General features: G+C 38.4%; 1 protein-coding gene and 1 long non-coding RNA gene across 2 annotated transcripts in view; one reads left to right on the top strand and one right to left on the bottom strand.

Annotated features, from left to right (window-relative positions):
* The window catches only part of LOC114652584 (T-cell surface glycoprotein YE1/48-like), a 41,347-nt gene extending 40,685 nt beyond the window's left edge, over nucleotides 1–662 (bottom strand). The window contains exon 1 of the mRNA XM_051927597.1: nucleotides 229–662. Coding sequence (XP_051783557.1) covers nucleotides 229–658 — 430 coding nt within the window. The 5' untranslated portion in view covers nucleotides 659–662. The remainder of the gene's footprint in view (nucleotides 1–228) is intronic.
* The window catches only part of LOC127527783 (uncharacterized), a 497,464-nt gene that overhangs the window by 105,778 nt on the left and 377,463 nt on the right, over nucleotides 1–14,223 (top strand). The window lies entirely within an intron of this gene.

Genomic DNA, 14,223 nt, shown 5'->3' on the forward strand with positions numbered 1-14,223 from the left:
GTTTTAATGTGCACCTAGCCCTAAACATATTTTTAAATTAATATATATTTCTAATGAAAGTTTTAATACTTTCCAAAGTTTATAAATAGCATATATTTATGCCAAAAATCTGAACTTAAGCATAATTATAAAAATTTGTTAAAGCTTTTAGATGTTTTGTATTTCTGAAAACATTCAGAATTATGGCACTCTGTGACTTGAAGACTAATGACCTGCATTAACACTCACCTATGGCCTCAGTGTCAGGGACTGTTGCCGTCATGTTCTTGTCTTGTTGCCCTGGTGATGAGTGGACCTCCAGGTCCTTTATTTGAAGAACCTCATGTGTGTGTCCATCTTTATTGGTTTTAGCTTCTGAATCCACAGACCCTTTGAGCTCTGATGTTTCTCTTTTCTTCTTCTTCCTCTTCTTCTTCTTTTTGTCTTGTTGCTCCAGTGATGAGTGGACCTCCTGGTCCCAATATTGGACATTTCCATACGTATGGTCTTCTTCAAAGGCATAAGCTCCTGAATCCACATACCCTATGAGTTCTGGTTTTTGTCTCAAGTTCTTTTCGCCTTGTTGCTCCAATGAAGAGTGGCCCTCCAGCTCCCAAAACTGAACATTTCCATAAGTGGGCTCTTCTGTCATGACTTCAGCTTCTGAGCACACATACATTCTGACCTCTTATAATTTTTCTTCTGTGTTACTTCTGCTTTTGACAACAAGTACTGAGCTGGCTTCCTGTTTAATTGTTTATATTAAGTCACTATTTTTTAAACAGTAACTACATTATTTAATAAGCAGGATTGTATGCTAGAATAATGATCTCAACAAATGTGATTCATTGATCAAAACTTCTCGGCTTATGGATCATTCAGTAAATGTGACCCACATTAGTCCAGAAATCATTATAAGACAATCAGCACAGAGGGTGAATCCACAGCTCATAAGAGGCATTCTAGATATTTTCCCATTTATTTGACTTCCTTTATTTAATTTTTGGCAGTTCCATTGCGTCATCAGTGTATGCTGAAGTCGAGTTTTAAAAGTTCCTGAAGTCCTCTTGTCGAACCACACTACTTGGTAGCTCATTCCAAGTGTCTATTGTTCTCTGTGTAAAGAAAAACTTCCAAATGTTTGTGCGAAATTTACCCTTAACAAGTTTCCGATTGTGTCGCCATGTTCTTGAAGAACTCATTTTAAAATAACAGTCGCTATCCACTGGACTAATTCCCTTCATAATTTTAAACACTTCAGTCGTGTCACCTCTTAATCTTCTTTTTCTTAAACTCTAAAGGCTCAGCTCTTTTAATCTTTCCTCATAACCCATCCCCTTTAGCCCTGAATCACCCTAGTTGCTCTTTTCTGGACCCTTTCTAGCGCTGCTATGTCCTTTTTGTAGCTTGGAGACCAAAACTGCACCCAATACTCCAGATGAGGCCTCGCCAGTGTGTTATAAAGCTTGAGCAGAACCTCCTGTGATGTGTACTGCAAATATCAAGGCGCTATATAACCTGACATTCTGTTAGCCTTCTTAATGGCTTCTGAACACTGTCAGGATATCTATTATGACTCCTAAATTCTTCTCATAAGTTGTACTCTCGATTTTCCAACCAACCATTGTGTATTCAAACCTAACAAGTTTACTTCCAATGTGTAATACTTTACATTTACTGACATTAAATTTCATCTGCCACAAATCTGCCCAACAGTACCGCCGCTCCCTATACGCAGAGTACGCAGTCTGCGTAGGGCACCAACTCCCAGGGGGGCACCATCCCAGCTGCTCAAAAAAATCGTTTTTATATATTATAATAATAAATTAATATTAATAATATACATATACAAATAAACAAAAATATAAACGTACATATTGCATTTTACGGTGAACGCAGAGTAGGCTAAGCACACGTGATGACGCGCGCGCCCTCACCTCTGTTATGGTTGCCTAACTAATATTTGGGGGAGGGGGCACAAAAAGTAAATTTCTGCTTAGGGCACCCATTTGGCCAGCAGCGGCCCTGCTGCCCAAGCCTGTTTGCTGTTCAAGTCCTTCTGTAATGATATAATTGATTCCAAATTATCTGCTAATCCACCTATCTTGGTATCATCTGCAAACTTAACCAGCTTGTTACTTATATTCCTATCGAAATCATTTATATATATTAAAAATAGCAGTGGCCCTAACACTGACCCTTGTGGAACACCACTCTTAACATCAACAAATTCTGATGCGGTTCCTTGCGCCATCACCCTCTGCTCCCTGTGTCTGAGCCAATTCTGCACCCATCTACAAACATCACCCTGAACTCCCACTTCTTTTAGTTTGCCCAACCTCTCATGTGGCACCTTATCAAATGCTTTCTGACTTCTGTAGACATCATTATAGTAGTTATATGTTATAGTGGTCATCAAAAGTGACAAGGGGATCGAGATCAGCTTTAAAAGTTGACACCGCCCTGATGACTTTCTTTGCAATATCTGTTTACTTGTTTAAAGAATTTTGCTTTTTTGTAGATCTTTCTACCTTTTATATCATTTTCCCCTGTATTGTTCATCCTTATTTCAGTTGCTGTTTGTCTCTAGCATTTTCAGTAATGTGGTATCTCTCAGCTCCACAGACTAAATTAGTGACTTGGGGAACTTGCTATACACTCATAGGGATTGGCAAATGATGTAAGTCCTTGCAGACTCATCAAGGGACATTCGTTTAGGTTTGTTTAAGTTTTCTAAACAAATGACATTCAGTGGGTGAACTTTGCATCCTTTTCATTTCCTGCCAGAAGAGATCTAACATTAGCAGTCTGCAGTGTACGTCATAGGCAAACATTCCTAGTCTAAGATTAGGAGAGACAACAAGATCACAATAGCCTCCACAAAACAACTGAATTAACTCCCATTTGTGTTTTTCAATTCCCCATTTTACATTCTCTGAATTAAAAAATGTTTGGATAAAGAATAAAATGAGGGATGATCAAAAATGTTTTTAAGACCAGGTGTCAAAAGGTAGATATGGGATCAAAACTGGAATACAATATTAACAAGCCTAACAGTATAGCCTTTAGCTAATCAATTTTGTGTTTGATACCCTACATCCAGCATATTCAAATGGCGGCCCATGGGCCACATGCAGCCCAGAAGCAACCTCCTCCTGTCACACACAAAGAGAAAAAAGCAAGAAAAACACTTTTTGCAAGACTTCAGAAATCCATACATAAACTCCTAGAGTAGTACAGACCCTGAATGTAACACTCTGCGTAGTCTAGCAACATTGAACCCATAATGCAGCACGTTGTTGTGTATCTAGAAGTGGTGGTAGTAGTCTATGATACAGTGATTTATTTATTTATTTTATGATGGTATGTGCCTGCATCAACTACATATTAAATGATTTTATAATCAATTGCATGCTTAGTTATATTCCAGTTTAATCAAGTGAGTGCAAACTTAGATTTTCCTCCAATGACAGCCTTGTTCCTGACAAGCACGGTCTCTGCACTTCTCTTCATACGATTGGTTGGCCTTCCACTCACAAGATTCAATCTTGTGAGACATGTTAATTCACGGATGTTACAAGGATGATGATCAGCCATTGACACTCAAATTAAGCAGTGAATGCTTTGCGAGACTACATAACTTTTTTTGTAGAATGTAGAACTCGTTATTATCTTGATAATGCTATTGTCCGATTTTGGAAATTTTGTGTTTGTAATTTTAAACTATCAAGCACAATATTTGAGAGCCCAGTGTGGGTGGCGTAATGGTAGTGCCACTGCTTCCCAATAAGTAAACCAGGGGTTCAAATCCCCGGCCCTCCCTGTGAGGAGTGTGCAGAGTGTTCTGAGTAGTGAGTATAGCGCTATATAAAAATAAAGAATTATTATTATACTTGATCATTTACTAATTTTAAATTTTAAACGTTATGTTTTTTCACCAAATAAACAAAACATGTAGTGCTAGGACTCTCTGCCTCTATGTACCTTAAGAGTACCTCAAACTTGATCCAAACGATATATACTGTATGCGTAACAATACCTTTTTATTTATAAACTGCTAATCGCATGTGTGGTGATTTAAAATGAACCTGTGGTCCCTCAGTGTGCAGTAGACATTGTATTCATGTGTGTTAGTTACTGCTATCACTTGGTAAGGGTTTGTGCACTGATAGCTTTGATAGCATTGATAGTTCTTTTTTAAATTCTGTTAAATGCACTTTGTGATGTGTCTGGGTCATATACAGTAATCCCTCAGCTTCTCAGCCATCTGCCAATAGCGTCCCTTGTATGAAATCAACTGGGCAAACCAACTGAGGAAGCATGTACCAGAAATTAAAAGACCCATTGTCCGCAGAAATCCGCGAACCAGCAAAAAATCCGCGATATATATTTAAATATGCTTACATATAAAATCCGCGATGGAGTGAAGCCGCGAAAGGCGAAGCGCGATATAGTGAGGGATTACTGTATGACCAAAATATTAATTATTTTCAAAAGAGAAACAAATGTTATTGCTAATACTGTGCACTGTTTTGTTTCTATGCACGATGAGATATGCCTGGGTCAGACGTGAGCAAAATGTTTATTTTTTTATTTCAAAAGTGGATCAAAGTACTATGTCAGATTCTAGTCAGTTACAGCTTTTGTATTGTTTTTTATGCACTTTTTGATGTGCTGGCGTCAGATGGGACCAAATTTAGAAGGGAAACAATGAATAAACACTACTTGTTTTTCAATACATGCATTTGTGTTGGTTTAAAATTTGTTATTACCTGCAGCTTACTGGCCTTTGAAAATGTCTGACCCAGCAAAATTTCTTGGTTTGAAAATCTGAATTTGTAATTGAAAAACCCTGTCCCACATACTTTTCTGCTTTTGCTAGTGTTTGGCTCTGTTTTCTTCTCCTACTGTCTGTCTTTTCTGTTTTTGTTTTGTGTGTGTGTGTGTGTGTGTGTGATGTTACTAATCTAATGCCACAGACAGTTTAGCCTTTCTTGTGAACAAAGCTTACTGGGATAGGCTCCAACTTCCCTGCAGTCCTGCTCTGATTAAGCAGGTTTGGAAGATGGATGGATGGATTATTTTTGTTACAAACTATGTTTTTGATTTCTTTCATTTTTTTAATTTTGTTTTTCTTTAGTTATCATTTGTTTATTAATTATGTGACCACTAGTGGGCATTGCAGCACCACAAACAGCAAGTCCCAGTATAATAAAAAGGTTTATTTTCACAAATACCTTTCAAAAAGGCTTCAACGGTGGCATAAACACAATTCTAATTCTCTTTCTCTTTCTTCTCAACTACATCTCTCAGGTGAGCTTTGTCCATCCTCCACACCTGATTCATCTTCTTTTATCCTGGACCCAGGAATACTTCCAGTGCTAGGGCATAACCTGTTGAAAGCACTTCTGAGTCAAATGGAAGCTCTACAAAGTAGGGACTACTAATCGTGGCTGCTCCCCTTGGTGGCCTCCACAGAACCCACTAGGGCTGCCCCATAGGAATATATGTCCCAGCATTCCCTGCAGGTGTCCATGTGGGAGTCCTATCCCATGGATGCTGTGTGTAGTGTATTGGGGGAGCAAATGGTATGAGCAGGTTAACTCCCCAGGCTCTACCCTTATATTGGAATCCTGGACAAGTAAGGAACTTGAACCTGTCCCAGTAGGGATGCCTGCATACCCACTTCCATCTTGGTGTCTCGTCCTGGTCAAGATAGGATGACCCTGCCTTCTTTTTCTTGTTTCTGAAATGCTGGCCTCCTTGTACAGGTAAGGAACCTTTCCCCATCCTGGGCTGGATCCCACCCATATATGCTGTCCATCACAATTATTTTATTATTTTTTCTCTTCTTCTTATGTTGATTTAGTTTGTTATATTTCTTATGAATTGTATGTTGTGCCTAAGGGGGCTAACAGCTGAGTAGGTTGGTTGAGTTATTGTAATTAAAAGCTGTAGATGCCTCAGACTTGTGCTGAGATATTAATTCCCACTTGTGTTGTTTGACTTCCCCTTTCTTGACGTTTTCCTTGAAATAAGGAATAAACTGAGTGATGATCAAAAAATGCCTTTAGGACCAGAAGATAAAATCTTAGTGAAAAGGCATGGAATGTGGTAAAAATGGGAAAAACTATAATAATAAACTAATTTCTGCTAATTAAATGGTTGTCAACATTTGTGGCAAAGCCAAAGCATTAGAGTGGGATTTTTCTAAGGACTTTTCTACAAACTCATTCTTAAACCCACCTAATCCAATCCTAAATTGTTGTGGGACAGGAACCCACCACAGGCATCCCTGGGCAGGACACACAGACAGAAATACACAATGTGGCCGTGTTTAAAGACACCAATTACTGTCACATTCGATATAGCAAAAAAAAACCAAAAAACTGGAGTATCTGGAACACAAGAAGACCATGCAAACTGTATAAAGAACAAAAATCAGGCAGGGGATTCACTTTTATAAATATGTGTCTGTGTTTCTCTCTGCTCTCACAGTTGATATGTTCAGTCCATGAATGCAAAAGCTGAAAGCGTAGCATGGCACCAATTCTAATTACATACGGATGCTGAACCCTGAGGCACATCAGCACTCCATTACAGTTTCTTTTGTAATGACACAGCGTCAGCCTTTTAAACATTTGATGAATTTGTTACGCAATTAGTATCATGTTTCTCTTTTACATCTAAAAACAGCTTTACGCTATCCATTAGTCCACATTGCATTTTTCTTACATTTACTTATTCGGGTGTCACCTTTATCCATAGCACCTTACAACGTGTATGTATGATACAATTGGTTACATTTCGTTTCGTACTCCAATTGGAGCACAGGCAGGTCAAGTGACTTGCTCAGGGTCACACAATGCCAGTAGCAGGATTTGAACTCACAACCTCAGGATTTGAAGTCCAAGGCCTTAACCACTACACCACACTATCTGCCTTTCCTCTTGTATATCCTTCAAAATTGTAAAATCTCTTAAATAAATTTGACAGCTGCCCCTCACCTTAGGTTGCTTGTCAGTTCAGATGTTAATCATCACACCAGTCAGATGTTCATTTCTACATCATGTGACGCCCAAGATAAAGAATCAAAGATGATCATTTTGACAGAAATTTTTTTTTTAGAAATGAATTCTTTTAGTAAAATCCTAAACATAGCCGAAATGTAATTTTGTTCTTGATTTACAGTTTGTGAAGGAATGTGATTTTTCAGAGTCTATAAAATTTTAAAACTCCAGAAACAAACAATGCGAGACAAATTGAGGTGGGCCGGACTGAGACATGTGCACACAGAAATGTCACACATGACTACTAAGTTATAAATGGAGTGCCAACTCTAAAGGACTCAGCCCTGGTGCTTTGAGAACAGGATCAGATTAATTGAACAAATGAATGGCAGACATTTTAGGTTTGTGAAGTGAATAATAAAGTACTGCGGTCAGCTCCAGGGTCTACCAATGAGACAGTCATCTAAAAGTGAAATTAAAAATAGAGACAGGAACATAGAGGTTTGTCTGAAAGGCGGGAGCTGCTTTCGGTTCTGCTTTTGATTTGTATTTTATGTGTTTAAAACACAAGAACATTTACTAACCTGTATACTGAATCACTTAAACCAGTTGAAGAGTAAAGCAAGCCGGAGCTCAGCATGGCAAGGCACCAGTCCACTGTGATGAACAGTCACTCACACACTTGTGTTCAGTCAAGCTGGGCCAGTTCAGATTGACCAATTCACTTAACACAGATGATTATGGGATGTGGCAGGGAAGCCAAAGTAAGCAGGAAAAAACTTAACAAGAAACAGTGAGTTGGTAAGGATGTGATCTGAACTGAGGCTAATGGCACTGTGAGGAAACAGAATTAACCACTGAGCCACACTTTTAAAAAGATTCAAAGTTAAAATATGCCAATACTCAGCCAAGAGTCACAATCAGCTAATGAGTATTTTAATATCCTCCAGGAAGACACACACACCTTAAAAAATAAATGTTCAAAAAAGAAAAGTCTTTAAAAAAGCAAATCACATAGAAACTTTAGTGATGGACTGGTTCAAGCAAACTCCTTCCAGAAGCCTCCATTAAACTGACAAACAAGCACTTGATATACAGTACAGTAAACTTGTCTAAAAAGTTAATCTCAAATGATGTTGTCAAGTTATTTAGACCCCCTAAACATTGTCAGGCTTGTTGATTCATTTAAGTTCCTTCAGGACTGGTAAACTAAAGTTTCTCACATCAGACAAGTGTGACAGGTGCCTTGTCACACTTGCTGGTAATAGAACTTAGACACCATTAAAATATCAGAGTCCGCCACCCAGTTTTTATTAAGAGACTGGAAACTCTTGAGATTTACAAAAGATAGCGCACAGGTTTCTTCAAATTGGGCGGTGAGTAAGAACACAATGAAAGACACGGCAGCAATTTCAGGAAAACAACAGTACACAAGACAATATAAAGTACACCAAAAAGATAAAAGAACATAAGAATCTAACAATATCAGAAATGAAAACCCTTTTTTAAAAAAAAGAAAAACACACAATCCACACTCTAAAAGTCCGTTAAAAACATAAAGTGAAGGATACAACCTTTAGTGGTGCAGAGTCCAGTTTGCACGCTGTGTTACTAAAAACAATTAATCGTCCAACTGTCCACAGATGCATTCTGTTCACCAGATGCTTGTTTCCCAACAGATGTTGTGCCAAATTGTCAAATTTCTGTCAGCACCTCTTCCTCGTAGAGTGAGAGTTCTCTTTTTTTCCACGCGGTGCTCCCTGGGTTAACCTAGGCACACCTCACTTCATGTCTACCAGCTTCACTAGGTCCTCTCGTGAGTCTTCTCTCTCTCATTGGACTCACAACCGGCGTCTGTATGGTGGAACAGTCTCTTCCTCCCTTGCCAGCCACATACCCTCGTCTACCTGCGAGCCCCTGTGCTCTGTGCGAGAGGTCTTGGCAAGGTTCTCAGTGGACTGTCCCCTAAAAAAACCCAAAAAAAACCCTGCCATCTCCTGTCCAGAAGTTTAAATCTCCTTCAGTCCCTGCCTGGATCAACATGACGATGGATTAAACAATGGCACATCCAAATTACCTGGGCTTAACAAATAATAATAATACATTTTATTTATATAACGCCTTTCCCATGCTCAAGGCGTGTAAACACAGGTTAACAAAAAGTATTGTTACCAACTATCAATGAGTACAGTCATGGCCAAATGTTTAAAAAAAAAAAAGAACTTGTGGTCAGTTGTCAAGAGGTGGGTGGACAGACAAAAACCCACAATTTCTGATAAATTCCAAGCATTGATTATGCAAGGATGGGCTGTCGTCAGTCAGGATTTGGCCCAGAAGTTGATTGACAGCATGCCAGGGCGAATTGCAGAGATCTTGAAAAAGAAAGAAGGGCCAATCAAGTTTATGCAAATATTGACGCTGTGCATAAACTTGATGTAATTGTCAATAAAAGCCTTTGAAACTTATGAAATGCTTGTAATTCTACTTCAGTGTACCATAGAAACATCTGACAAAAAGATCTGAAAACACTGAAGCAGCAAAATTTGTGAGAACCAATACTTGTGTCATTCTCAAAACTTTTGACCACGACTGTACACATATGCTGATTAGAAAGTAATATCCCCAGAAATGTTAACTTCCAAGTAAGGTAAATATAAACATTTTCAAGGAAGGAGCAGTTCTGTTATCACAATTCTGTATTGTTTGTATGTTTAAGCAATTCAGACTTCAAAGCAGTGATTCTTTTGCACGACAGCAAATACCTATATCCTTTACTGTCCTTTAAATTTAATATTTACATGTTTTCTTTTTTTTGCCTAAGAGAAAAAGAAAAAAAAAATCACCCATTTTACAAAAAATGTTCCCCTCTGATAGGCAAAGTGTAAATGTGACCACTGATGGGGACAGTCAGACAGTAGGGGTGCTCTACAGCACATCTACTCTTGTCCTTTGTCACTCCCACCTCTATGGTTCTCACAGATCCATTTGTTTGTCATGGCACACTGGGAAGGTTTGAGACCGTCACCTGTTAACATGGCACATGGAGTTACTGATGTTCAAAGGGAATCTGTGAAGACAGAAAAGAGTGAGCATGAAACACCTGAGAGATGATACAACAGGCTGATAAAAAGGCTGACAACAAGAAGACCACCTCTGTGAGTCCAACAGGGTCCCATCCACCCAGTGCCAGCCTGACTCATTTTTCTTCAGTCCAATCCAGTAGCCACCCAGCACTGCCAGACTCTTCATGTGCTGTGTAACTTTGTTCTGCAGGAGGAACAGTGACATCACATCATAATGGACTGAACAGCTGATAGTGAACACCCCACTGTCAGTGTGTTGAAGTGAAGAGTAGTGACTGGCGATGCCATGTGTGACAATGGAGTGACAAGCTGAGACACTGTGACAAACTGTACTTTTATTACTAGTTCTTGTGCTGCATGAATCTCAGTGTCACTAAATTGTGAGACCACATAAATAACACTCGTTGTGTCACTTTGTTTACTGATTTAGACAGAGATTACTCTATTGGGTAATTCATAAGTGACATTCCCAATCAAGCATTATTTAAAAAAATTAAAAGCGCAATGTGCTGTTTGGCCTGTGATGAACTGATGTGAAGGAAATCCAAACCCTGATGTGCTTCATGAGCTTCTGTGTGCACAGCCTGCCATTGTAGATGAAATGTTACTCACTAATTGGACTTCTATGGACCACCCTGATGGGGACCACACACTGCTAGTGTGTGCTAGTGGTCATGATCTCCCGGAACCTTCCTGTATGGGTTTAGACCCTGTTGGACCAGAGCATGTAGGGAATGCTAGAGAGCAAGCCATGGATGAGGAGTCTGGGAGGTTCAACACAAGAAGTCCTGCTGTGGAATTCTATGATGATTGTGGAGATACAGTAAGGTATCTGGAATTTTCCCAAGGAGTTCAAAATAGTGCCCCAGAGATCTTTGATTCTTCTGTGGGAAATGAAGGGGCAGGACAAATTGCTAATGTAGAGGTTGGAACATACAGAAGGTCTGAGAGAGTCAGGAAAGTTCCAAACTGTTCAGAATATGATTTCCTTGGAGAGCCAAATACAGGTACTAAGTGTCCAGTGTGATATTGTTCTGCACAGTATATTTGTATAGGTACACCAAAATACAGATGACAGTTTCATCATCCAGTAGGGCTAACTGCAAAATAGTTTTCATTTTGTTTAACTTGTGAAATTTTCCATAATGTTGCTTATAGTATATTTGGTTTCCAGTGTTATCCAATGTGACTAATGTATTTCCCTTCATTATAAGGACACAACGATTTTTTGTTGGGGAGAGAGTGTAGTGCCCTCCTAGTTGGGTATAATAATAAACTTAGAAGTAAGCCTCAGTGACACAACTTTTTTTTTCTTTTCTTTGCTTTGGGGAAAGCAGGAACAGAGATGTGATCGGTGCTATTTACTACCAATCAAGGTATAGTGCGCCCTTTGTACTCCAATGATTTTTGTTTTTCTTAGGGATTTGAGAGGAAGAGCATGTGGAGACAGAGCGAGGTGTGGGAGAGTGTTGAACAAGTGTGTAAGAAAGGGAAAAAAAAAGAAAAGAGAACACTGGTACTAAGGTTGTGGAGAGCACGAGAGCGTGGCAAAAAAAGAGACAAAGTTAAACGTGAGAGGCATTGAGCGGGTTTGGCTCAATGGAACGCGGATGAAAAAGAGAGCTCTGCTTTGAGAAAAAAAAGGGACAGACAAACGGACAGTAAGATGCCTACTTTACATAAATTTGTTATATAAAAAGGGAACACAAATAAATCCTGCATCAAGATGAAGCTGCTGCCGTCATCTCAGATGGAGCTGTGAGATTCCTGTGTTTCACCACAGAGGTGAATGTGAAGTGCGGCAAAAGTTCTGGAAGGACACCGTGAGTTATGTACTGTATATGAGCTCCAACTAAGCACGTCAATGATTTATATATATATATAACATAAAACATAGGCAGAAACTTATTGACTGACTTGCTGGAGGAAACAATATTTGATCAATTTCAAATCAGCTCATCAGTGTCACACTACGTCTAACATTGTGCTCATTGAAGAAGATGAAATCCCATTGAAAATCTGGAAATTGAAACAGTAGAGGAACTTTTTCCTGAACAAAATGGACTTGTACGTTCATGTCCTCACTTTATCTGGGAGTAGTATAATTATGGAAATCACTGAAAAAATTTTTTGAGTTCTGAAGTTAACTTCCCTCAAGTTTAAACTCTGACAATGTTACAAAAAATTAATGGAAGAATCCATGAACCAGTGCACTGAGACAACAGGTTAGAATATATTGTGTTAAAATGTTTCTCAAAATGTTTAGACACATCATCCCTGAACGCCAAGAGATCTTCAGAATTACTACAAAGGGCAATAGGAGACACTTTAGCTAAAAGAAAATGAGTCATAAGTGAAAGAACAATAGAGCTGAAACACATGAAGGAAATGTAAAAAAGGAGATGTGGAAAAGTGGAAAGAAAGATCAAACACTATAACACTCATTGGCAGAAATTAAGAATGCGTGGAATGCAGGGATTTTCAGTTTTGTCCAAAACAGGTGAAATTATGAAAAACTCTGCATAACATTTTTAGGTATTGAGGTTAATGTGCCCTTGGATCTAAAGTGTAGAAGTGTTACAAACAAGATTGACAGATGGATGAATGAGTCAGTATCCAATACCATTAAATATTTGTTTAAATTCTGTTCCTATCATGTCTGAACTCTCGCAGCTTTTCCATATTTACAGGAGGGTCTGATTCAGCCTGACTCTGACTTGGTGCTTTATTCATCTTGATAACCCTTTGAAAGCCAAACATCATGGATTAGTATGTCTGTATACGTATCCACCATGTTATAATTTGCACTGTCAACAATTGTTTCTTATTGGTGAAGAGAGGGCTTTAGTATTTTATCAGAAGGAGTCATGTTTAAAAATTAAAGGCATGGTCCATCCTCACAGACTGTCTAAACAGCACCATTAATCCTTAGGTATCACACTGTACTGTACTAATAAATGTGAGAAATGGTTAATACATAAAGAGCTGAAAGGGGGCTTCTTAGTGGAAATGAAAATCAGGATGTTGGAAGAATTGAAGACAATCAACATGGTGATGACGGGCTTGTGTTTTAATGTTTCTTGTTTTCAGCCACAGCTTCATATATGATACAATATATTCTGGAATGTATGGTGTCGAGAAGCTGAAATCGATCTTAAGCTTAGTCAGGTTCAACTTTTATTTCTTTTAAACTCTAAGGGCTGAAGGCAAAAAAGATAGAAAATAAATTATTAAATAAATCAATCACTTAATTAATAAATATATAAACTAACATTCTCAAAAGTAATTTTCTGTTATTCAAGGTAATATACAAAAATAAATAAATAGGCAGCATACTGCACATTCAGGATTAAACAATGTAGCCTGAGTCTTATGTTCGGGTTTTGCAGACTTGTCACCTAATATCAAAAGTCAGTGCACAGACTGTCAATTTACAGGGCTGATGAGTTTAGATAAATTGCTGGACACAACCACGTAACCTGGAGCAGAAATAAGTGGAGAGAACGGGGGGAAGAAATCAAAATGAAAATGTTCATTTATATCTGAAATACTGTAATGAAAAAATCTCCATGTTCTCTACCCGGTCACAGCTCTTCTTTCTTTAAAGGCCATTATGCCATTAATCCCATCCCACTGCATCCTTTTGAACTAATCTGTTTCTCCAAAATTCAGAATACTGCTGCAATACTGTCTAAATTACTGTACTGCAGTAAATTGTTTCATCAAAGGTCACGAATGGCACAGCAAGTTCTTGTGGGAGGCTGGAACAATTTGTGGAAGGGGCGCCAGCTCATTGCTAATACTGCACCACCGTGTCCCCATGTTTAATACATGCTTTAATTTCTATCATTATGAAAATCATATCAAGTTTACATCTTAGTATTTAAAATGTTCAACAAGCTGTGAAATCATGAATGTAATGTATTCTGTGTCCTGTTGGAGGAAGAGAAAGCCCGTTTAAGAAGCACGTAGTGATTCACACACAGAGCACATAGATGAACACAAAGCAAAACAAAGCATGTAATGTGCTACTTTAGTTACGATGGGATTTGAGAAACTAGTAAATTAAACGATTTTAAGATGAAGTTAATGACGTTCTACTTTAATGACAAAATAAGCTACGTGATTAAAGTGGAAATTTCAAGATTAAA

Source organism: Erpetoichthys calabaricus, chromosome 5, assembly GCF_900747795.2.
Source record: "Erpetoichthys calabaricus chromosome 5, fErpCal1.3, whole genome shotgun sequence".
Classification (NCBI taxonomy): Eukaryota; Metazoa; Chordata; class Cladistia; order Polypteriformes; family Polypteridae; genus Erpetoichthys; species Erpetoichthys calabaricus.